We start from the raw sequence: 26,070 nt of genomic DNA on the forward strand, positions 1-26,070 counted from the left end.
ACGCCCTCACTGCGACCCGTGGCACGTGGCGCACAACCCACCCCCCACAAGCATAGGACCCTTACCTTCCAGAACGTGTAAAGCCACGCACATGCCCGCGCCCGCCCCGCCCCAGCCCGCCCGCCCCGCCCCGCCCCGCCCCGCACGCCCCGCCCCGCCCCGCACGCCCCGCCCCGCCCCGCACGCTCGCAACGCCCGCAACTCCCCCCGCCCCGCCCCGCCCCGGCCCGCACGCCCCGCACGCCCCGCCCCGCCCCGCCCGCTCGCAACGCCCGCCACGTGCCCGCCACGCCCCGCCACGCCCGCCACGCCCCCCGCCACGCCCCACCTCGCCTCCGACGGTTAGAAAAGAACCCGGATGTTTGGCGACGGTTGGGAGAAACTGGCGTTTACCCATGAGGCAGCGCGCGTAGTTATATACTTCTGCCCTCTTGTGGAGCGTTCGTTCCGCGCTGAGAGTCGCCGCCGGCAACCGCTGCGGCGGTGGCCGCCGCCTAATGCTTTCGCGCTCCTCCCTTTCCTCCTCCTCTTTCTCCTCCTCCCGAGTCAGGCCGACCTGCTCCGCTCGCGGTAAGTGTCCCCCGCCCCTGCCTGTGCCGCGCGGAAGCAGGCAGAGGCTCGCCCGAGAGGCTGTGACCACCTTGCTCTGAGGGCAGCTGAGGTGGCCCAGCCTTGAGGAACGGCAGGTCGAGGGTCTGGATGCTGGCGTGGGTCGCCAGGATGGCCCAGGGCGCGGGGGAGGGGACGGACTTGGCGCGGCGGCGGGTGGGCCACCATTTTGCGCCAGCCCGGCCCGGGGGTCCGGCTCCGAAAGGTGGCTGCTTGGCGGCTTCGTTTGGGCCGTTCGGGCCGGTTCCGTGCGGGTTGCGGCTGCCGCCGCCTCACCTTCCGGGGCCTATGTGTCGGTCTGTCCCAGTTTTGGCTTTTTTTTCTGGCGGCAACTCCCTTCGGTCTTTTGTAAATATGATGCCGATGTTTGGCGAGACCCGCTCATCCCCAAGGCTCTTCAGTCATGGGAATAGAGACCAGAAAGGGTTCCGAACTTTCTGGCCTCAGGGCCTCTTAGGGCCCTCCTTTCTGTCCTGATTCCCCCCACCCAGGTTACTGGTCATTCGGTGCTCATACCGTTGTTCTTGCCAAAGGGACTTCACTCCTCCGTCATAGAAATCGTGCTCCGTTCCGTTATTGTCTAGAGGAGAAGAGCCCTGAGGAGAAACGTGGAGTTAGACAGTTTTTTAACAGTGATCTTTGCAGGTTTTACTTAATGAGACGGAAAAAATTATCTCATTCTGAGGTTTTATTCTCCTCTAGACACGGAGGGAGCTCTCCTTAACTTATCTAAAGTTTTAAGGCTTTTTTAAAAGGAGAAATCAGAGAAGAAAATGTCAAGTGAACCAGCTTCTGCAAGCACAGGAGGTCTACATCCAAGGAGTTCTCTTTGTTTGCAAAGATTTTTTAGTTTTGGGGTTTTTTAAATCTGTGAACTTAAATTTTGCTGTTATTATTTTTAGGTTTGAACTGTGATTTTTTTAATGCCATTAGTGATTTTAGTGCCATTAAACATAAAATTAAAACCAAGAAGTAGAGTTTTAACTACAAAAATCTCGTCTAAACATTTGTGATGTGTCCTGCTTTGGTGCCGGGGGGCGGGGGAGTTTACAGTGAAAACTCAAACCGGCTCCTTACGCAGAAACTTTACTAAGCCTATGAAGACACCGGTTTGCTTATAAAATTAAGGCTGTGTGCCCTTGATGTTTTAATATTGGTATAAATCCCACCACAGTTGTATCTTGCATTTGTATATTTCATTGCTATCACCTCTTTTGAGGTGGGCTGTGAGATGTTGATAGAACTGTTTAGAAGTGAGGAAACAGCCTCAAGGAGACTTTACTGAGGTCCATGTGGCTAGGAGTGATAGAACCAATTCTCGAACCTAGGTCTTTTGACTCCTCACCCAGTGCTCAGTTCACTATATTATGATCCATTTTTTATGAGAGTGAGGTGGTCAAGGAGAATAAGCAAGGAGACTCAACTAAAATATATAAGTAACATTTTCAATTTTCTTTTCCTTTATATTTAAAATATTTAAGACTTCATATCAACAAAACATTGTAAATCAACTATACTTCAGTAAAAATTTTTAAGACATATTTTTTCAACTTTTTAGTATTTAAATAGTATTGTTATTATTTCTAAGCATGTTGAAAAGTTGAAAAAAGTTCTGTGTTGAAGGGATCCAAATTTCAGCTTCTTCTCTTCAACCCCTTTTCCCCAGTTAAGTTTTCTAGTCCAGTCTGATTTTTTTCAACCCAGGGTTTTACTCCTCAGCATCAGCTTTTTTAGTGGAAGAAGAGAGTAAGAGGAAAGGATATGTAATTCTGTACCTCCTCTTCTATCCAGTTTGTTTTCTTTATTCAAGAGGACTTTTAGAACCATACCCAAATTTTTCTGTTGTTCTTGTTATACCAATTGGACAGGGGCAATACCTAAATGAATAGCAATTTTTGTAAATAGAAAGTAACCCGTAGTTTTAGTGACAGATAGGATATTGGAAATTTATATTGAAAATGTGTTTTATTTCAAAAGTGACTTTTCAGAGATCAGAAATATCTGACTATTCACTAATTGAATATGTAACCCTGAATATTTTTTCTTCTTGCTTCAGAGAAGGACTTAAAATATATATGATTTTCAGTCAGGTTGTTTTAAATAATGACTCCGGAAGACTTGGTTTACTCAGTAATTTGTATCAAAAATGTGTCTAGACTTTTTAAATTCATTCCTTGCAAAACAGTTTTCTTTTAAGGAGTGTTTTTAATAACACTCGGTATATCAAGAAAAGTAGTCATCCCTATGTACCATCTGGTTCCCATGGACCATTTTTATTTCATCTTTTATATTTTAAGTCCTTTTAGAAATAATTTGCATAAGAATAAAGAAATAGTGAAGCCAATTTTATTAGATATTTAATAAGTATTTAGTCATGGTGTACTTCTTTGTATGTACTTAGCAAAACAAAAAATACATTTCAGAAGCTGATAAAAGAATCCTCTTATCTTTTATTAAGACAAATATTAAAGACATTTGCAAACATGTAAATCAGTGTCATTCTCATTAAATTGTTTTTGAAAATGGTTGTTTTATTTTTTATTTTTATTTTTTTATTTATTTATTTATTTTATTTTTTATTTTTTTTAATTTTTTTATTTTTTATTTTTTTGGGGGTACACCAGGTTCAATCATCTGTTTTTATACACATATCCCCGTATTCCCTCCCTTCCTTGACTCCCCCCCCTTGAGTCCCCCCCCACCCTCCCTGCCCCAGTCCTCTAAGGCATCTTCCATCCTCCAGTTGGACTCCGTTTGTTATACAACAACTTCCCACTGACTATTTTACAGTTGGTAGTATATAGTCTGTGCTACAAAATGGTTGTTTTAATTAAAAATAGTTATATAGACATGTAATGAGCTTATTATTACTTTAAATAAATTAATATATATTTAATTTTTTCTCAGTTTCAATGTCTAATGTGGTGAGTATCAATAGATATACTCTACATAAACAAAAAGCTCATTTGGGTCCTCAGTAAGTTTTAAGAATGAAGAGTGGACCTGAGACCAAAAAAGTTTGAGAACTACTAATCTGGTGTTCTTTATTTGTGACAATATTTTAACAGTTCTGTACATGAACTAGACTTTTGTTTCTTTTTAGTGCTTATATTCATCAACTTGTATGATTTTCAGTAAAGAAGGAAAAGTTGAGCAAAATAGTGCAAAGTACAATAACTTTTCATGTGTTTTATTTAATCTTCCAGTAGTGCTGCAAGGAAGGTATTACTGTTTTCATTTTACAGATAGAAAAACTAAGTTCAAAGAGGCCAGTTAAGTATCCTATAGGTTTGGCAACCAGAAAGTGGTAGACTTCAAATACCCACTCAGTTATTCAGCCCCTATGTCCAGTGTTCCCATAATTGTGCTCCATATTTTTACTGATATTTTCCCTGGTGGATTAGTATTATTCCTACATAATGTTAAGTAATTAATAATATATATTTCTTGAGGTTACTTTAGGAATTAGTGATTATAGACTATCTTATGAAACATATAAAATATTTGTTTTATAATTTGTCTTTGAAAGGCCAATTATGCATTAGTCTTTTCTCCAGATTATATCTTTTACATATGAATTACAATAAAAGCATCTTCTTATAGATAAAATCTTTATCCTGAATATGATATAAAAATTACTTTGCAGAAAGTAGATTTTATTAGGGTGGTGGTCCATCCCAAAAGCTAATATTAAAATGTTTTAAAATATAGACAATCTTTGCCAAGTATTATGCTAATGAATTTTAAATCTTGGTATCAATTAGCTACTTTCTACATATAGATGAAGTATGAAGGTCAACAGAGACAAAAGTTGAAAACTTAAATTAGGGAGGATATAGTAAGGTTATCAAAAATCTGCTAAAAATGTACCTGGACTTCATGTTTTCAAGCTTTCAAAATAATAAATTTCCACAATACAAAAACTTCTTGGACAAAGAAAAGATGATGAGTTTATGTTTTTCTTCTAAATTATATATGATTTGTTCCCAAAACCTGGTTTGAGAGTTTGTTTAGGTGCCAGTGAAATTGACTAAGAAACCAAGGTATAATCCAGTGTTTCTTGGATTTGAGTACAGTACCAATTAATTCCTATTATAAGGAAAACATTTTCACAGACACCCTCTTAAAATGTTTAAATATTCTTAGAGTTCTTGTACAATCATAAAACAAAATAATCAAAACTGCAAAATCAATGCCATTCAAATCAACTTTAATACATTGAATAATATATTTTGGTGAAACAAAGTCACTGACTACTTTTATTGAGTTTTTCATACCCATGATTCATATCTATCGAAACAGTAGCAAGGTTTTTCTATTTAAACTTTTTCAATACCTTCATTTCTTTAGCTAACCATACATACTGTCATTTTCCCTTCATTCAGTACAAATGCATCATTTAGATATTCTCTCCCTCTGATCTTTTATTAGCCAGCAGCAGTAAAAATGATAGTACTTGATGACAATACAATAGTAAATACAGACAAAAACAGGAGTACTGATATGATCCAACAGTTCCACTTCTGAGTATTTATCCAGAGGAAACAAAAACACTAAAACTCAAAAAGATATCTGCACCCCCATGTTCGTTGCAGCATTATTATAATATCATAATGTTATAATATTATTGTAATAGCCAAGACATGGAAAAACCTAACTGTCCATCTTTGGATGAACAAATAAAGAAAATGTGGAGCATTGTTCAGCCATAAAAAAAGAAGGAAATCCTGCCATTTGCAACAACAGGGATGGACCTTTAGGGCATTATGCTAAGTCAGACAGAAAGACACATAACGTATGACCTCACTTGTATGTGGAATCTTTAAAACACACACACACCTCGTAGATACAGATAACAGATTGGTGGTTGGGGGAGAGGGGACAAAATTGAATGAAGGTGGTCAAAAGGTACAAATTTTCATCTATAAAATAAGTCCTGGGGATGTAATATAGTGTGGTGATTACAGTTAGTAAGACTATTGTATATTTGAAAGTTGCTGAAAGAGTAGATCTTAAAAGTTCTCATCACAAGAAAAAAAATTGTAACTATATGAGATGATAGATGTTAAGTAGACTTACTGTGATATCATTTTGTAATATATGCGTATATCAAATCATTGTGTTGTACACCTGAAACTAATATAATGTTATATGTCAGTTATATCTCAGTTTTTAAAAATGTGAGTACTGAAACTATGTGACTGAGCTTAGTTATAAGGTAGTCATTCAGATGATCCTTGGAGTATGCTTATGTTAATTTTTTAGATAGACAGCAAAACAGTATATTGTTTTAGAGCTTTCTTGTACCGTCTGAAATATAAGTATTTCTTGTATCATCTGGAATATAAGTATTTTGAGCTATAAGTTTCGAAAATGTTGGGGTAATTTGTTGGCAAGTGTATTCTTACTCTTGAATGTAAGTACCAGAAACTTAGCTCAAAGTAGTTTGACCAGAATGAACAATTATTCCCTCTCTTAACTGAAAAGTTTTAGTAGCTAATTTGCCTCAAGCATGGCTTAAGTGTTTAAATGGTAGCATCAGAACTTGATTGTCTCCCTGTCCTACCCTCTTTTCCTCTACACCGTAATCTTATGGCTTTGCTATTCTCTTTGTTGGCGTCTTTCATAGGTAGTCTTCTCCACATAGTGACTTCCATCACCACCAGGCTTATATCCTACCTGCTTATTTTATGCTTAACAGCTTTATTGAGCTACAATTCACATAATTCACCCATTTGAAGTGTACAATTCAGTGATTGTAGTACATTCACAGTGTTGTGCAACCATCACCACAAAACATTTTCATCACCTGAAAGAAATCCCATACCCTTTAGAAGTCACTCCTCATTTTCCCCCAACCCTTCCAGCCCTAGGCAACCACTACTCTACTTTCTGCCTTTATGGATTTGCCATTTCTGGACATTTCATATAAATGAAATCATACAATATGTGGTCTTTTTGACTGGCTTCTTTCACTTAGTATAATGTTTTCAAGGTCCATCCATCCATTTTGCAGTATATATCAGTACTTCATTCCTTTCTATGACAATATTATTCCATTGTATAGGTATATCACATTTTGTTTCTCCATTAATCAGGAATTTGGGTTACTTTTTTTGCTATTATCAATAATACTGCTATGAACTTTTATCTATAAGTTTTTGTGTGGACATGTGTGTTCAGTTCTCTCTTGCAAGGAGTGGAATTGCTGGGTCATATGGTAACTTTATGTCTAAGTTTGTGAGGAACTGCCAAAGTGTTTTCCACAGTGTTCACACCATTTTATATTCCTACCAGCAGTGTATAAGGGTTCCAATTTCTCCATATCCTTGCCAAAGCTTGTTATGATCTGTCTTTTTGGTTACAACCAGCTTAGTGGGTATGAAATGGTATCTATTATTTTTTAAAATATTTTATCTTGTGGTAAAGTACACGTAATATACAATTTACTATTGTAACTATTTTTAATATGTTTATTTATTTATTTATTTATTGGCTGTGTTGGGTCTTCATTGCTGTGCATGGGCTTTCTCTAGTTGCAGCAAGTGGGGACTACTCTTCATTGCAGTGTGTGGGCTTCTCTTTGCAGTGGCTTCTCTTGTTGCAGAGCACAGGCTCTAGGCATGTGGGCTTCAGTAGTTGTGGCACATGGGTTCAGTAGTTGTGGTTTGTGGGCTCTAGAGTGCAGGCTCAGTAGTTGTGGCGCACGGGCTTAGTTGCTCCGCAGCATGTGGGATCCTCCTCGAACGTGTGTCGCCTGCATTGGCAGGCGGATTCTTAACCACTGCACCACCAGGGAAGACCCCTATTGTAACTCTTTTAATCCATTAATGTTTTAAAAAAATTTTTGTAGAATTAACTCTTAAAAGACAGTCGAATTTTAGATGTATAAAAGCTGAAACAAATATACATATATATGGTAATTATAATTATTTATACATGCAGTCTCCAAAAACTCAATGGGTTGTGCTCCAAGAGGTCTTTCGTTAGTCAGTTACTTGGAATTCATTTTCCCCCCATAAGACCAGTGTATTAAATATGGGCATAGTATCTCTAGCTGTGTCAATAGTTGAAGTGGCGAGTTCTTTTCTGCTTATTTTGGTGCCAACTCTGAGTTGCAGAATCTAGAGACCCTTTGCAGTTGCTCTTATTGAAATTCTAAGATATTGCATGTTTTGCTAGATACTCCATTTCTTTAACAGATGACTTAATTTCCCATGGAATTCCTTGCCTTGCCACCAAAACACTGAAGTGATGAGAGTTTTTTGTGGTGATAGTTTGGGGCGGGGGGGGCTCAACTACCTTATTGGATAGCACAGCTTTAGACTGAAGTTATGGTTCTAATGGCATCTGAGTGGTATGAATGAGGCTCCTACCAATTGGGGCTCCTTTGTGGCTGCTATCAGCCTCAAAAGCTGTCTCTGTAGTCATAGGCAGTGGCTATGACTTGTTTATATAGACTACTTGTATATTTAGTACTAATTTAGGGTATTTGTACCAATAGATATTGTATATGATCATTTAATAAAAGGTTCTATATGAGTCTCAAAGGCTGTACAATTGTAACTCTTAAAAAATGTTCTATATTCTTTATAGCAGTAGGTGCTTAATGCTGAGCAAGAATTGTCATGTATTTATCTACCTGACATATGCATTACCTTAATTCTAGTTTAGGGACAAGCAATAACTATTCAAAAATTGAGTTCAGAGATTTCAATTGCCAAACCTCAAAACTAGGGGAATTTACTTAAGTACAGATTTCACTAGAGATTCTTGTAATAGTAATTCAAACATTTATACCAGTAACTTCTTCTGGAGTTAAAGTAGTTTTTTCCTTAGATTAATTCAGTCTAAATGATTTGGAATTGGAAAAAGCAAGTAAGCTTGTTTTTGCTACTCTGAGGATAAAGACAAAAGTGGAGTCTCAGTTAACTCTGTTTATCTTAATACATTAGATTTTTGATGTTTAAGTTTTAACTTTTTTAAATAGCTGAAATAGTTTTTTTTAAGCATGTTTATCTTACATGTAAAAAATACGGTATGTGCATGAGAATTCAGAACAGAAATTCCTATTTTAAAGAATGCAATTTAAATGTTTTTTTAAAATGTTTAATGTAACAGCTTTTTAAAAAGCCAAAGAAACATAGATAGTACATCGTAAACTTCCAAAGGCAAGGACTCTGATTTATTCACCTTAATTTTTCCCTAGAACTGAGCATGTTACATTGAGTACAGAAGGCAATGAGTAATTATTTTTTAATGAATTAATGTATGATAAAATGTATCCAACTAGTTTTCTGTTCCTTTCAGTTAGCATTTATGAGAATCCAAAAAAACCTAAAAATTTGAATGTTTTTTTATAATATTAATTTATTTCTGAAATGTGAAGAGTAGTTAAAGATTAATGTTACTTAGTATTTCAAAATTCAGATTTACTAAAACATGTATTACAGGGTGATTACTCATTTACAGAAGGATGCTTTTCAAAAATTATTTGTAATTTAATAACTTGTCAGATTTCTTCAAGTAATAAATGCTTATTACATTCAGCATTTTATTTATGAAATTTGCATTCATTCAGGAATGAACCAATTATGGAAAGTGAGTAGCATATGTATATCAAACTCAGAAGGTAAACTTTTTGTAGAGAAAAATATTTAATCTGTGTACATTTAATTTAACAAAACCATCCTAATAGTAAGTATCTTTATTTTATAGGGCATAAAACTGAGACCTAACTTGCTACCTTGTCTGGAGTCACATGGTGAGTTTCTGGAGACTGAAATTAGACCCAAAGATTTCTGAATCCCAAGTACCATGTTTCAGTATATTTGATGCTACTTAAAGTGACTCATAAAATTGATTGATGTCATGTGTTAGTGCTTAGGTGACTCTGCAACTTGATGGACAACGACAACCCTTGTCAACCAAAAAGTAAGTATTTCTGCTGCAAGTGATACTAGTGTACTTGGCTCTTATACTGATAACCTTGTTTCATGAGAAAAGGTGAGAGAGACAGAGGTAGGCCCGTTAAAAATAAACACACAAAAATACTTAAATTTATTAAAGTAATCTCATAGTAAAAAAAGAACTACATAGAATAAAAATGTCAGTAAAGTAGAAATGAAGTGTTTCTTCCTCATCTCCAGAGATAATTATTATTATCGGTTTGGTATACAGAATCACAAACTTTTTTCTATGCATACACAAAAAAATAAATTATTTCTAAATAAGAGTATATTATATGTGCTACTATGTGCCCTTAAAATTTTTTGCTCAACAATCTATCTTGAATATATTCACAGTGTCAGTAACCAGTTAAAAAAAAAAATGAGGAAGACCTATGTGTCGACATGGTATTAAGACCATGGTATTAATGTAGATACAAAATTTTTTTATTATCAGTATACATGGGTCTCTAATTTTTTTAAATTTGGCATTGCCTGACTTTGCCTGGTTTCTTAGCCCTTGGGTTACCATATCCAGTAGACTGCTGTAAATGTAGGAGGAAATGTAAAGGAAAAAGAAAATATGTTCTTTACTCTCAAGGAGCTTACTTTGGAGTTAGACATGTAAAGTTAAGACACATTAAGGAATAGTGAGCAGTTTGAGATCATATATAGTATATTTTGAGTTGCCTGGCATAGGCTGTCAGTGTAGTAAGAGGTGGAAGAAAAACAGGATCTAATAGTTTATTGAGGAAGTTATAAATGAACCAAGAATTGGGAAGGAGCAGGGAGTTAATATTTTGTTGAGTGTTGCTTGAAGTTAGATACTTCATATAGCTTTTCCCTAAATCTACATTACCACTTCTATTAGGTAGATATTATACCCATATTATAGGTGAGGAAACAGATTCAAGTAATTTATCCAGAGTTACATGATTAGAAGCGGTGCAATGAAGGTTTGAACTATTCAATTTGATGTCAAGTCCATGCTCTTTCTACTCTACTTGAATAATATGGACAGTATAAGGTAAGGAGGAAGGGTATTTTAGATGGAAAAAACAGTACAAATGAGGGCTCCGAGGGACACAGTGAAGATGGCATTTTCAAGAATATGCAAATGCTAAACTATGAATTACTCTTTTAATTATTTCACTTAGAGCATTCTGTATATATTTTTTAAGTAAGGTTTAGAAAAGAAAGATCAGTTCATAAAATTGGTTACATTTGGGAAGGTAGAATGTTTTTTATTTTGTTTTATGGTAGGTGAACTACTAAGCATTAAACATTATGCTCAGAAATGATATACCTGTATAGAAGGGGAAACTAAATTTTAAAAATTTGTTAGAAAATAGCACCAATTTGTTAAAGTGTTTCTTTTGTCTGCCATCACCAAATCATTGTTTTCACATAGTACCTTTTAATTTTGAGTCAAAAGTAGAAATGACAGTTTTAATCTAGTAAAATTACCTTTAGAAATTAGTTAATTTGAAAGATAAATTTTAAATATCATAGTCTTAGCCAGAACCAGAAGCGAGAGAGTAACATTGACATATATACACTACCAAATGTAAAATGGATGGCTAGTGGAAGGCTGCTGCATAGGACAGGGAGATCAACTCGATGCTTTGCAACCACCTAAAGGGGTGGGATAGGGAGGGTGGGAAGGAGGCTCAAGAGGGAGGGGATATGGTGATATATGTATACATATAGCTGATTCACTTTGTTGTACAGCAGAAACTAATACAACATTGTAAAGCAATTATACTCCAATAAAGATCTGAAAAAAATAAAAAACTAAATAAATAAATATCATTGTCTACTTAAAAAAAAAAGGATATCATTGTCTAAGCCAGAGCCCTAGAGTTACTATTTTGTTTTGTTTTTATTTTTTCAAAGTTCTTACCCCCTCCACATCTCACTCCACATATCTAGCGCCAGTTATATCCATCCTCATTGCTATTATTTTAATTTGGGTGCTTTTTTTTAAAACAAAATAGAAATAGTTTAAAAAAGACAATCAGAAATTTATAGGTTGCATACCAACAGATTCTTGAAGAGTGAGAGAGCAAACAAGAGAGAGATGTGTGCATGTTTTTTGGGCCTAAGTACTCCCTGTTTTTTCAAGGCAACCACTTTGAATAGTTTAGCTATTTTTTTAAAATAATTACTTCATTTCTAAATTTTTAAAATACATACTACTATCTCTTGAATTATCAGTTTTTGCCATCATCTAATAATTTTTCCGTCAAGGCATAGGAGGATTTTAGTTTTCTTACATGTAACCGCCCCCACCCCGAAGCATCTCCCAATGTAGTTATATCTCAATTTTTGGTTAAATCATATCTGATGTTTTTATTGTGATGACCATAACAAATATTGTTTGCTGATGAGCATAGTATTGATACGATGGTAATAATATATTATGGATACATTTCCTTTTTCTTATTTTTAGTATATCCAGCAATTTAAATTTTTTGCTTTTTAAAATTTGCTAAATTTTATTAAAATCTATAGCCAAGTCTTCTCACACCCTCTGTAGCCTCTTAACTTGATTTTCTATATGGTAAAATTTGTCAGGTAATCCAACAATTTGATTGTTAATCTGTGTGTGTGTGTGTGTATGTGTGTGTTTGGTCTCCTAGAGACATTCCTCCTGGGAGTAATGTTTGGCTCTACTCTGGCTGGTTGCTCTCTAGATCTGTTGAACAGTATTGTCCTGGGACTTCCCTTTGCCTTTGTATTGTGTTGAATGTCATGTTTTCTGCATTCTGTGTCTTCCTCCTTAAGTCTCATATTTTGATGGGGTCTTTTTAAGAAAGAAAGGGTGAATGGGAGGTAAATTTGTATGATGTTGCTGGTCTTTATTCTTGATGAAAGAATATGTAACTTCATGCTTGATGAAAATCTTGGCTGGGTATAGAATTCTAAATTGAAAATTATTTTTGCTAAGACTTTGAAATCATTATTCTAACTTTCTCTCTCTCTCTCTCTCAGATTTTAGGATATTCTCTTTGTCTCCAGCATTCTGAAGTTTCATGATTTGTCCATCTACTGTAGGTTTTATCTTGATCACTGTGCCAGGTGCTGGTGGGCCCTTTCAATCCAGACATTTATGTCCTTTAGAACTGGGAATTTTTCCTGTATTTTTCCTTTGATTATATCCCCTGTCTTTTTTCTCTATTCTTTTCTGGGACTTTTATTACAGGAGTTGTACCTTTGAAATGATTTTATAATAAACTTGTCTTCTCTATTTAGTATATCTTTTGTCTTTTAGTTCCACTTATGGGATATTTACTCAACTTTGGCATTTTATTTTTCTTTCCTGAATTTTGGCTGCTTTATTTTTAGTCTTTTTGCTTTGTGAATATTACTTTTTATAACATTCCTGTCTTATCTCTTTAAAATGCTAATTACAGTCTCTCTAATGTTTTCTCTTGTCCTCTGTATTATCTCTGGTTTCTTTAATATCTTTTGGTCTGTTTTATTGCTTTGGTCTTTCACATTGGAGATTTTAGTCATGTTTCTGGGGCTTATTGGGTGTCCATCCATATTTAAGAATGAGGCACTAAAATGCTTCCTGGTAGCACTGTGTGATTGGTCAGCGCTTGCAGGCTGGTGGTATCAACATTATGTTCTTTACTTAGTTTCTTCAGGTGAGAAATGCTTAATCTGTGCTGGGATGGAATAAGCCTCACTTAGTTATCCTATTTTTGTTCCAGCACCTCATCTGTGCCTTGCCCTGTGCCTAGCGTCCCTGAATCTGGTTCAGTTTTTCTAGTATATCTCCTACCTGTTGCTGCTTATTCTTTTTGTTGTTGTTAAGTCTGGGATTTTTATTATTCTTACAGGGTTGTTTTACATTAACCGTGGAGAGTAATGATAAAAGTAGCCAATATGTATACAAAAATTCTGAATCATTGAATACTGTGAACCTATCTAATGAAAAGTTCTTCAATAAAAATATGAATACATTTTGCCAGACAGGTGAATCCACAAGCCAATATGTACAGTTGGGAAGTATAATGATATAAGATGATGAATACCTGAAAATAAAATCTAATTTCACTCCTGGTCTCTTGGGTACTGTCTGTTATGCTGGCATGAAACCTTTGAAGTTTTGGTTGCTTCTTATTCTCAATTTATCTCCCTTTTGTTGATAAGAAGTTTGGGGGGGGTTTTCAGATAACAGGTACAGTCCTTTTCATGGATATAATCATATTCTAGTCATAGAACTGAAACTCACTTTGATTGGATTTGATTGTTCCTAAATTATTAGCCACTGTAAATAACTACTGTCATCCATTATCTATCTGGCTAGCTTAATTTTGCTAGTTTAGATATTAGAGATTGAGTTCTGAGTCTCATACTTTTGTTACCATTTACTGACAAATAGTTCAGGAATTGCTATTAGAATTATTAAAGTACATCTTAAATATCATACTATGTATTGCAGAAAAAAGTATTAAAAAATAAAATTTGATTCTCTCTTTTCAAAAATGAGATAATTCTAAAATGGCAGAACTGTTGATGGAATGTGAAGAAGAAGAGCTGGAACCATGGCAGAGGAAAGCAGAGGAAATTCAGGATGAAGACGATGATCTGATCTTTGTTGGCGAGATATCAAGTCCAAAACCAGCCATTTCTAGTAAGCATTTACTTTCAGTGAAGCAGAGTTTTATAAGATGTTGTTTTCTAATGAAAAACCTGGGGCTGTCTTATATGTCCTTGTTACTCTATAAGGAGCTGGAGGTGAAAGAGAGAGAAAGCATAGAGGTCAGTAAGAATTTGTGAGAATCAGAGGGAGGATGTGGTTGGGGACTTGAATAAGGAGGTGTGAGAGATAAAAATACATGAGAGAAAAGGAAAATGTTAATTAAGTTAACTAAAGGTTAACAGCATTGTAGGCCTTTTGAGATTAGAAATCATAATTTTATTGGAGCCAAGTAGCCTCTTTACCTGTTTATTTGTTAACTTTTCTTTTTCTCCCTTAAACCCAAATGTACCTAGAAAAGGAAGTCTTGGAATGCTTTGCTTAAAATGTCGGACTACTAAATAAGTTTGTGTTAGTCTTTGATGGAGTTTCTTACACTCAGGCAACTGCGTCATCAGTGTCATCTTGATTCATGGCTACAAAAATAAAAAGGCACTGGTCTGTGTACCAACATGGGGGGTAGTTTCTGGCCACACCCATCTTTCATCAACTCCTGATTACTGTATATTATACAGTGGCCTGATGTTCAGCTACTGTACTAGGATGATGCAGGCAGTCAGCACACTTAATCCTCATGGCTTTCTGGGAGAATATGTCCAGTACCTTTGTGGATTTCTGTTAGAGTAATTAGACTTGACATTGTTATAATGTTAAAGTGAAGATATTAATGATACTTGTTAAATGTCCAATCAGAAATGTGTAAAATGCAGAGGAACAACGTACTGAGTTTCAGTGGAGAATGAAGAAACAGATTCTTTCTCATTATATATATGTTTGTTAAGCCAGGAGAATTTACCAAAGAATGTAGCCAGCATATCAGTGTTTTCTTACTTACTATGGCAGTGCATAATAGTGTGGTTTAGAGAAAAGTTTGTAATTTTCTGAAAGCCTAGTTCTTGCTTCTCTTGACTCTAAACTTGGAATAGCACTTCTATTCAGTTTTATCAAAGGTAGAATAATTTAATTTAGTTTAATTTTCAGTATCACTTCCTGTGGCAAATTAAGAGATGCTCAGTGGAATACCACTTCAGTGAAGTAAGCATGTAGGCATATTTGCTGCTGATAGAGGAACAGAATATAATAGTCTCTTAATGTTTCCTAGTCACTGTGATTATTTTTATGCTGAAATATTACTATATTTCAGAATTATTCAAATCATCTTATTGAAAGCGTGACAGTTCACATTGTATTTATATCAATTATAGATGACTAGTACTCAACTAGAATGTGTATTTTAAGTGATTCTATCAAAAAGAAAATTGACCCCAGTGAAATTTCTTTTCTAAATAACTCAGAATTTAAATGATTTTATTGATGTTTGATGTGTGAGGCATAAAATATTTTAGCATATGGAACATGAGCTAAATATTTTAAAAGAACCACTATAAGAGGGGGGATAAAAACTTGTGTTTAATACACTGCAGTCACCAAAAAGTACTATAGGAACAGCTCTTTAATGGCTTGGGTAAATACTTATCTTGAATTTCTGAATGAAAACAATACCAAGTTGTTTGAATAAGCAGATTTTTTCTCCTAGCAGACTTCTGTAGTGCTTAGTCAAAAACCCTACTTTTGTGTGACCTTTTACTTTATAACTATTTTATGAGATCTGGTTCTTTCCTACTAGGAGGGGGAAAAGGAAATTTTTTGATGTCTTATGGGATTTTTTATCTGCTTTGTACCTTCTCCTGATTAGCAATTTTAGGTAAATCTCTATTTTTCCAAATTTTCATTTGATTCCTTAATAACCTAGAAGTTATGGGTTCACATGGATATAAGAGTGAGCAGTTTTAAACTGATCCAGAAGGTCATGTCAGTCTGAAATTGACTTTTGGTGTAGTAAGTAGATATGAAATATTTTTGTAAACTCTAGATTCAATTCAGTCTGCAGTCTCTGATGGTATCCCTTTCAGAAGTCAAGAGCAATGGTACAGATAATCCATCAGCTTGCCCATAATGAAACTTCCAGGCTTTTAGGGGTGTGAATGTGGCATGGAGATTGGGGAAGGGCTTGATTTCCAGTCACAGTAAACTCAAGTCTATATACAACCCTATCACCATTAAGAGAAAGAAATATACTGTGATTGTTGGTTATATATGGATATATGTTTGGAAAGTTTTTTCTCTTATCTTGATATATATTTCATTCAAATAAAAAAATTTAAATAATATAATTTTATAGATATTTTGAACAGAGGTAATCGCAGCTCATCTTCAAAGGCAGTAAAGAATGAGACACTCAGTCAAGGTATAGTATGTATTATTTTAATTTTAAAGTGAAATATTTTGACAAACTTGGTTGTGTAGAGAAATAGTCAATGTTTGTGTAATTTTAAAATACAGGTGCTACTGATGCTTTCAAGCCTACAAGTGAAGACTACAAAGACCCAACATCAGGTCCAGCAGGTCCAGTGCCTTCCATGTCTGGATTTCATCCTGAATCTAAACCTTCACATAGCTCTGATATTGTTCAGAACGTGTCTAAACCTGTAAGTGTTTCTAAAACTACATACTTAGATCAGGGACACATTGGATATTATAAACCCAGTTAGAATTGTGGACTATCATAGCTAGTCACCATCCTAGTAGAAACATAATCACTATCAGAAAATGTCACCATCTTTATGATAGCTCAGCCAATACCCAAAATAATAGCTGCAGGAACTAACTATCCAACCTGTCAATAAATCAGGTAATATGCTTAAATTAAATAGGTGTAATATTGAAAACTATGCTATCTAAAGGTGAATAAAATGTATAATCAGTAATGAATATTGCACAATGGCAAAATTCTTAAGATAGTAAACTGAACCAGGTATTCTTAATGGGGAAGATTTTTCCAAGGTCATTATTGCTGTTTATTTTGAAAACATAACTTTCATAGTTTAGTTTTTAAAACTTTTAACAGAAATAATAGATAATGGTAATATTTAACATTTGTTAGTCTGTCAATATGGGTAAGTCTTAGTTCTAAATTCTCTGTATAAATTAATCTCTTCTAATTTTTATAACTTCCCTGTGAGGTAAGCGCAATTATTTCCCCCATTTTATAGTTGAGGAAACTGAGTCTCAGAGAGTCTAAATGATTCATTCACTCAAGGCCACACAACTGGTAATGGATGGATCTGGGAGTTTAATCCAGGTTACCCCAGAGTTTTTAAAATATGCACATACACACATCCATCCATACATTTAAGTATATGCTTTTAAAAATAGAAGCATTGTCTTAGAGCATTGGTGTACTTTGCAGACCACTGGGGTTCCCTGAGACTCTTTCAGGGGTCTGTGAGGTCAAAACCATTGTCATAGTAACACTAAGATGTTTGCCCTTTTCACTTTAACATTTGCACTAGTGGTGCAAAGGCAATGGAGGGTGAAACTGCTGGTGCCTTAATATGAATCAAGGCGGTGGCACCCAACTGTACTAGTAGTTTTTGTATTGGTGACCACCAGGCACTCACAGTAAAAAAATTTCACTTTCACTTAAAAATATTCTTGAAGAAGTAATAAATTGTTTTCTAATTTTATTAACTTTCAACCGTTGAATACACTTCTTTTTAAATACTCTGTATGATGAATTGGGTAGTATGCATAAAGCATTTCTGTATCTGCAGTATGAAGTTTTCTTGAGGAAAAGCACTTGTGAGGTTGAATTGCAAGTTGAACTAGCTGGTTTTTTTTTAATAGATTGCCACTTTTACTTGAAAGGATGACTGACAAAGCACCATGGAGTAATTATTTATTGCTGCTTAACAATAGTACCACAAACTTAGACGCTTAAAGCAATATGTGCTTATTATTTCATGGTTTCTGTGAGTCAGGAGTCAGGGTATGGCTTAACTGGGTCCTCTGCTGAGCCAGGCTGCAATCAAGGTGTCGGGCAGAGCTGCAGTATCATTTAATACTGCTTCCAAGCTCACATTGTTGTTGGCAGTATCCACTTCTTTGTGGGTTGTCAGGCTGGAGGCGTCAGTGTTTACTGCTGTCAGCTGGAGACTGTCCTCAGTTCCTTGCCATGTAGGTCTTCCGAACATGACTTGGTTGTTTCCTCAAACGCAGCAAGGGAAAGATGGCCTATGTAACATAATCATGTACATCATGTCACTTTTGCCATATCTCTTAGAAGCAATCACAGGTCCCGCCCACACTCAATGGGGGATTATACAAGTGTAAATATCAGGAGGAAATCATGGGGGCCACCTTTAGAGTTTGTCTGCCACACACAGTTTTTCAGCACTGAGAAATATACAAAGCGTGCCTATCATGGAAGAAAACTGACACTATTCTTGCCAATGATAAAATTTAAGCTTTCAAGCAAAAAATTCAATTTTGGAAAACCTGTTTCTGCATTCTGAAACTATTATCAATAATAATATGAGCCCTGGGCTAATAGTCCAAGAAACCTGGATTGAAAATGAGACTTGAATGCTGATTCTGTCCTTGTTCCTAAGTAGAGCATTGTCACAACCTCTGTGGGCCTCACTTTCTTAGTTTCTAAAATGAGAACTTTTATCCAGACCATTGGCTCTCAAACTTGGATTCTCTAAGTATCCACAGGCTGTTCTTAATGTTTTTAAAAACTTAATAGGTGCACCTGAAGACTGCAGGCTACAAGAAATGCAAAAATTATTTGATTTTAGCTAGAATCAGATTAACTCAATGGTTTTCTCATACTATAATAAGCTGTTTGGCATTTAGGAAAAACAAACCAGGGAATTCCCTGGGGGTCAGTGGTTAGTACTCAGCGCTTTCACTGCCGTGGGCACAGGTTCAATCCCTGGTCAGGGATTGACGATCCCACAAGCCACGCAGCACGGCCAAAAAAGGGGGGCAAAAAAGGGAAAACAAACCAAAAAAAAAAAAACAATAAAGGAAGCATCATTATTTAGGTGCAGATAGATGAAAATCATTCCTACATTGGAGGAAGGGAGGAAGAATAATAAGGGGGCGGGGGTATCTTCCCTGTTTAGAAAAGTTAGAAACTAGAGCTCATCCAAACTCAGAATGTTTTGTTTCTGTGGGCATGGTGTTGAATCAAAGTTCCTCAATCAGGTTCCCGATCCTAGGGAGCTTTTAAAAATAGAGATTTTTGTCAGTTGGTCTTGGATGAGACCTGGGCATAATAGATTTAAAAAAAAATCTTCAGGTGATGCTAATATGCAGCCACAGTTGAAGATGACATATTCTCAAATGAATTGAGAATCCTAGGTAAGGGAATTTTCTCTGAAATTTTTAAACTTTTTCACTCTCTTTAACCTTAATAACTCTTTTGGGCAGTCAGGAAGATTATTAAAGTTAGTGTGATACACCTTAAGGCACAGGCTTTGGGACTTCCTAGGTGGCGCAGTGGTTAGGAATCTGCCTGCCAATGCAGGGTACACGGGTTCAATCTCTGCCCCAGGAGGATTCCACATGCCGCGGAGCAGCTAAGCCCGTGCGCCACAACTATTGAGCCTGCTCTCTGGAGCCCATGAGCCGCAACTGTTGAGTCCGTGTGCCGCAATTGCTGAGGCCCATGTGCCTAGAGCCCTTGCTCCGCAGTAAGAGAAGCCACGGCAATGAGAAGCCCGTGCACCAAAATAAAGAGTAGGCCTGCTCCCCGCAACTAGAGAAAGCAACTAGTGTGCAGCAGTGAAGGCCCACCACAGCCAATAAATAAATTAATTAATTAATTAAAAAAAAAAAAAGCACAGGCTTTGTAATAAGGCCAACCTGGGTTCTAATTCCAGCTTCATCTTCAATAACAAGCTGGGTTGTATTGGGAACCTTACTTAACCACATTTAACTTTAATTTACCTATTTATAAAATGGGAAATCATATTAGGTCTTCATTAGTACCGCTGTGACAACTACTTAATAGAATATATATAGTACAGATCTTCCTTGACTTACAATGGGGTTGCATCCTAATAAATCCATTGTAAATTGAAAATATCATAGGTTGAAAATGCATTTAATACACAACCTACCAAACATCATAGCTTAGCCTAGCCTATGTTAAACATGCTCAGAACACTACATTAGCCTACAGTTGGGCAAAATCAGCTAACACAAAGCCTATGCTATAATAATGTATTGAACATCTCATGTAATTTATTGAATAGAGTACTGAAAGTGAAAAACAGAATGGTTGTAAGTAGATTGGTTGTTTACCCTTTTGATCACGTGGCTGACTGGGAGCTGTGGCTTGCTGCCACTGCCCAGTATCGAACCACATATCGCTAGCCTGAGAAAAGATCAAAATTCGAAGTACAGTTTCTGCTGAATGTGTATTGCTTGCACAACATTGTAATGTGGAAAATCGTAAGTTGAACATCATAAGTCTGGGGCTGTCTGTACTGTAAAAGAGGCAAGTACATTTTAAATAGACGATAATTGTTGGCTATCATTTCACTTACAAAGGAATAACTTGAATCTCAGAAGTGACTTGCCCAAGGTTCCATAGTTAAATAAATGGACAAGTCTTCCAAATCCCAGTCTATCACGTTTTGTACCTTACCATTGTATTTGGTATCTCTCTGAACTACTTTATGAGATACTGAAAAATCCCAATTGGAGAATTATTTTAACAAGTTATTTGTTTAATGTATGTGCTCTCTGAAATAGTGGTACATAATTGACCAGAGTTATCATAGGAAAGGATTTAAAGTATTAACTTTGGAGGAACTTCTGTTAAAGAACTATTTTGGGAATTGCTAGTGAATATTATCCATTTTTCAGTGCAAATATTTGGAAAAATATTTACCTTGTAGTTAGATTGTGCTTGGTTACAGTTAAGTCATATAGCTATTATTGATTTTATGTAATACATTTAAGGCTCAGATGCAGAAATCTGCCCTGTTAGGCCTCAGATTCGAGGAATGGGGTGGTTTGTGTCACTTCGATATATGTCTCCATAACTTCTTAATAAGTCTATGTCAACAGAAAACTTAGTAGCAAAGTAAAATTCTTAATACATGATTGTCTCTCAACTTGTAAGCACAAAACACGCAAGCAAGATCCTTATATTCCCATGATAAAGGTAATATGTATGGGGTTTGGTGCGGGGTGGGGCAGAGGTTGAAAAGAAGTGGAAGAGAATTTTGTTTTCTGCCAATGATTAGTGTGGTGTATAGAGTATATCAGTCAGGACTGTATTTTATACACAGATATCTGTTCCTCTTTTTTTCACTGAACTTTATATTGGAAACATTTCTCGTTGTCATTGGCTATTTCTGAAAAATATAATGTTGCGTGATAGTCTATTGTTTATTTAACCTTTCTGCAATTGTTGGACATACAGGTTTTTAATTTTTGCTATCATTAATAATTTTCCATTAAATATTTTCATTTCCTTAGCATAAATTCTTGGAAATGGAATATTTAGAATGATTGGATTGAAGGATATGAACTTCTTAAAGCCCTTGATAGATACTGTCAAAATTTTCTTGCAGAAAAGTTGTACCAAAATATAACCTGTACTTTGCTAGCAATATTATCATTATTTTTAAATTTTAACTTTATTTAAAACTAACTTAAGATTTTCAGAAAAATTCCAAAAATAATCCAGAGAGTTCTCACATACCCTTTACCCAGTAGATGCTAATTTTGACAGCAAGTTATAATTATCTTTGTGTTTTATAACTTACTAGTAATTAAATCATTAAGGTTATCTTTATAGTATTGACATATGGTTAAATGTACCTTTATAAAACTTTGTAAAACAAAATAATTATAACTTAAACTACAGGATTTTACAAAGAATTTATCACAAGATGACTCGGATGATTCTTCAGCTTCACTGTTCGACTTGACCCAGAATACGATGCCACTGTCCCAAGATGGATCAATAATTTATATAGAAGGTTTGGTTTGGCATTTTATATAAATATAATAAAAAGAGACGATGAATATATATATATATACAATGAATTGCTATTTTGAAGCCTGTATCTTCATGTTATGTTTTTCATATACTGTAAAATGGAAGCTAATTGTTCCTGAATGCCTTTCTTGGGTGATTTTATATAAAATCGTATTTAATGATAGAATATTTTTATTTCTTTTTATTAAGTTGGTTAACATATATTCTTTGAGCTCATTCTCACTTGGAGCCAGCCATGCACTGAAAAATCTTAATGTAATTTCTGTGAGTCAGGGAAGTCACCTGACACCCTAATACTATGGCTTAAAAAAAAGTATTAATTACTTGATAGGCCATTAGTATGAGAAAAGGTACATAGTTTATTTCTTAATAGACTAGAGTCTTTCTATCAAAATTAATGTTGTAGATGTGAATAATTAAATATGATTATAGAGTAGTGTTATAAAATGGCAGTACTAAAGAAATGTCATTTGCACATAGTAAGTACTCAGCAAATATCCATTGAAGGAATTATGAAAATTTCCAATTAAAGAAGAATTACAGTTCTTTGATTGTATACATAACAAAGGTCTTCATTAATCTGAAATAGTATGCCATGAAGGAGTTTTATCTATTTGAAAAATTCCCTGTTATCAAAGCAATTATTGTTTCTATATTAGCAAATTTGATGTATTTCACTGACTGGAGAAAGGTACACAAAGATTTTTGTGAATGTTTAAATTGTTTACTAACAAATTAGTATATATTTACCAGACCAAAATAGAAAGAAATTTATAGTAATATGTGTGCCAAAAATATTTTCCCATGATAATACTTGGTTTCTATGCACTTATCTAGGTGCCACTTATCTAGTTAGTAAAATAGCCAAGAACCAAAGTAAATGAGATGAAATAGACGTCTGGTATTTGATTTTATAAAGCACACAGTCTTTATTCATAGAAAAAATATGAATTCTTGAAGCTTCTACTCTCTCTCTCTCTCTAAGTTGTTATACTGCAAAGAGTGGAACTTTGCCCTGATGGTAAATAGGGTAATAGTTGATTAGGAAGATATAGGCTTGAGCCTCTATTGTAAATATTTTTGTAGCTTTTATTAAGTCACTTAACCTTTTTACACCTCAATTTTCTCATATTATTAAAATAGATATTTTTATTTTTCTCACATAATGCATTCATTTTCCAAACCTGAAATCAGCCATTTAGCTATATAATTTTGATTCTTGCTCTGTTTATCTCAGGGCTTTTTTGAGGCTCAAATGAGATAAGTGAGAAGTGAAAAATGTATTAAAGCTTTAAAAAACTTGAGAATAAACATTGTTAGGATGATAATTATGAATGATAATATGTACTATGTATTCAGAAGCATGATTGATGGACTCCTGTCTAGGATGATCATAGGCTCTTGGAGAAGACTGGATTTGAACTTGATTTTGAAGAAGGAGAATGGGATTTTTATTGGCCCTGTTGAGGATAGTGTACAGCACAAGACAAAGGCAACAGAGATAAATAAGTTAAAGAATCAGAATTTAAAACTATTGAGCTCAGAGTGATTTTATTTAACTTGGAGTTTTATGCATGCTTAAAAAATTATGTATGAAACAGCCTATTAGATAACTAGTTGCCTAGTCCAAAATACCAGCACTCTTTGGTTTGTTCAGTTAACCTAAGCATCTGCGAGGAACGTTAGTGTGATTACACAGAAATCGGTCCTAAGTGCCTGCAATATAGCTGTCAGTAATCATGTGCTTGAAGATAGAAAAAAATAATTTCTGTGTTATCTCAAAGAATGAAACACAAATTTGACAGAGGAGCCCACTAATGTAATACTCTTATTTTCCTGGTATATATCTATCCTGTTTCTCCTACTAGTATACAGTTGGGAGCATTAAAACGTGTGCAGTTTTAGAATCTTTATCACAAATCTTTAACACAATTGCGTATTATTTTCAAAAGGGACTTTTTCTGGATCTGGTTATAGCCTAAATAGCCCAACTTCTCTTGCAGATACCCTGAATTGTGTAATTCTTTAGCCTTTAAGGTGGTGGTTTTCAAACTCAAAACTATTTTTAGCAATGAAATCTCTATTCAAACACAATTTTATGTGAAAGTCTAATTTTTTTACAAAAGTGAAATGAGAATTTCTCTTTCTGACATGCCCACAGAACCACTGGGCTCAGGGGAATGTAGTTTGAAAGCCATCATACTAAATCCAAATCTTTTCATATGAATAAGTGAGGTATTGTCATTTAAGATATTCAGGATTAGTTGTTTCCATTTTGCAGGTAGGAATTAAATAGATAATTTAAACTACTCCTCAGGTTTGTTAAGTGGGAAAAGAAACAACTTGGTTTTCCATTAGACATCTTAGGATTTTTTTCTTAAGTTTCTTAAGGAGTTTCTCTAAATTTTTAGATTAGGATATAAATTGGTTTTGTTTACAAGGTCAAATGCATTTAAGCATCTGAAGAGAAATTCATTTTTTGAAACTGAGCTTTTAGAGTATTCTCTGTGCTGCTTTTTTTTTTTTTTTTTTTTTTTGGCTTGGGTTTTTATGGTCTGACTTCTTTCATGATACCTATTTATATCTTTATTTGAAAGCATCTTTAGAATTTTCTTGCATAAAAAGTTTATTTCATGAATTGTTCAAACTGTATAGTCCATAATGGCTGTTGTGCAGTTTCTTTCTACCTATTGACTATATAAATTTTGGTCATTCTTTATTGTCAGTTGTATGATATGATAATTCAGTTATATTACCTTTATCTCCAAAGTATTTTTACTTAATTTTAAATGTAAGGCCATTTTAGTAGCATTTGTAAGCAATATTCTATACTAAAGCAATTTCAACATCTTTCCCACTATTTTGGTCTAGGTGAAACTCGGCCTAAAATAAAACGTTCTTCTATTTCTAAAGTAAGCGATGTTAATCCAAAAAAGCCAAAGACCAGCGAAAGTGATTCTAAAATAGATCCTTGTGCTTCATTGTCTTTAATTAACTCTCCTTCAGTGACATCCCCCTATGTTATGCTATCAAAAGGTAAATATGAATCTGGTGTATAAAAAAGAAATTGTATTATTTATACATAAATTTCAGAAATTGTGATGAATTTTAAAACTGTTGATACTGGTTGGGTTTAAGGTTAAAAAAGAAGAATTTGAGTCATAAAGCTCCTTAATTTATTTTAGGTACAAATATCTCATCAGCTTCCCATATAACTGGACTACCTTATCTAAGATCTTGTCCAAAGTGCAATGTTCAGTTCAATCTTTTGGATCCTTTGAAATATCACATGAAGGTAAAACTTTTTCCAAATTTGATTTTTAAAAATATTTACAAATTTCTGAAAATACTAATAGTAAAATATTAAGGATTGATATATAGTAAATGCTAGTTTGTCCAGATATTTAGATAAGAAATCTTCTCATTGGGATTTTCATATAACTTAAGTAAAAATTGATATTCATAATGATTAACTTTAAAAGAGATTTTAAAATCCTACCCAATCATTACATTTTAAAAATTGTTTATATACACTACATATTCTAATTTTTAATGAAATAATATATATTAATTAGAGTATTTTATTGACTAGGTAATGCCATTCTTCAAACTTCCTGTAAAACAGACATTTTATTAGGTGCTTAATGTTTCATGTAACTTAATTCTTTTTTTTTTACATTATTTTTTGTCCATGGTGATATATGCATGTCACATTACTCAATGAAGACCTTAGCCCTGCATTTTAATTTTTAGCACTTAGACATAAACTCCTAATGGTGGAGCATTTCATATGAAATGATAGTTTTAACTCAATCCAGAATATAGTTTGTATAGTTGTTATAAATTAATTCTAGCTGTATATTGGTGTAAGAAGCTCTTAAAATTAGGTTTTAGGTAATTTTCAAAGTACTAATGAAAATATTTTAAAATATTTTAGT

The 26,070-nt window shown here is 34.8% G+C and overlaps 1 protein-coding gene across 2 annotated transcripts in view; it reads left to right on the forward strand.

Moving 5' to 3' along the window:
- Positions 1 to 458: 458 nt before the first annotated feature.
- ZNF280C (zinc finger protein 280C) overlaps positions 459 to 26,070 on the forward strand; it is a 55,918-nt gene continuing 30,306 nt past the window's right edge. The window contains exons 1-9 of one of the 2 annotated variants that reach the window (XM_057719218.1): positions 459 to 570; positions 9,328 to 9,373; positions 9,490 to 9,543; positions 14,059 to 14,202; positions 16,451 to 16,516; positions 16,612 to 16,757; positions 21,998 to 22,112; positions 25,004 to 25,168; positions 25,318 to 25,427. In XM_057719218.1, coding sequence (XP_057575201.1) covers positions 9,513 to 9,543; positions 14,059 to 14,202; positions 16,451 to 16,516; positions 16,612 to 16,757; positions 21,998 to 22,112; positions 25,004 to 25,168; positions 25,318 to 25,427 — 777 coding nt within the window. In that variant the 5' untranslated portion in view covers positions 459 to 570; positions 9,328 to 9,373; positions 9,490 to 9,512. The remainder of the gene's footprint in view (positions 571 to 9,327; positions 9,374 to 9,489; positions 9,544 to 14,058; positions 14,203 to 16,450; positions 16,517 to 16,611; positions 16,758 to 21,997; positions 22,113 to 25,003; positions 25,169 to 25,317; positions 25,428 to 26,070) is intronic. The other variant, XM_057719219.1, reaches the window with a different exon arrangement.

Source organism: Hippopotamus amphibius, chromosome X, assembly GCF_030028045.1.
Source record: "Hippopotamus amphibius kiboko isolate mHipAmp2 chromosome X, mHipAmp2.hap2, whole genome shotgun sequence".
Lineage (NCBI taxonomy): Eukaryota > Metazoa > Chordata > Mammalia > Artiodactyla > Hippopotamidae > Hippopotamus > Hippopotamus amphibius.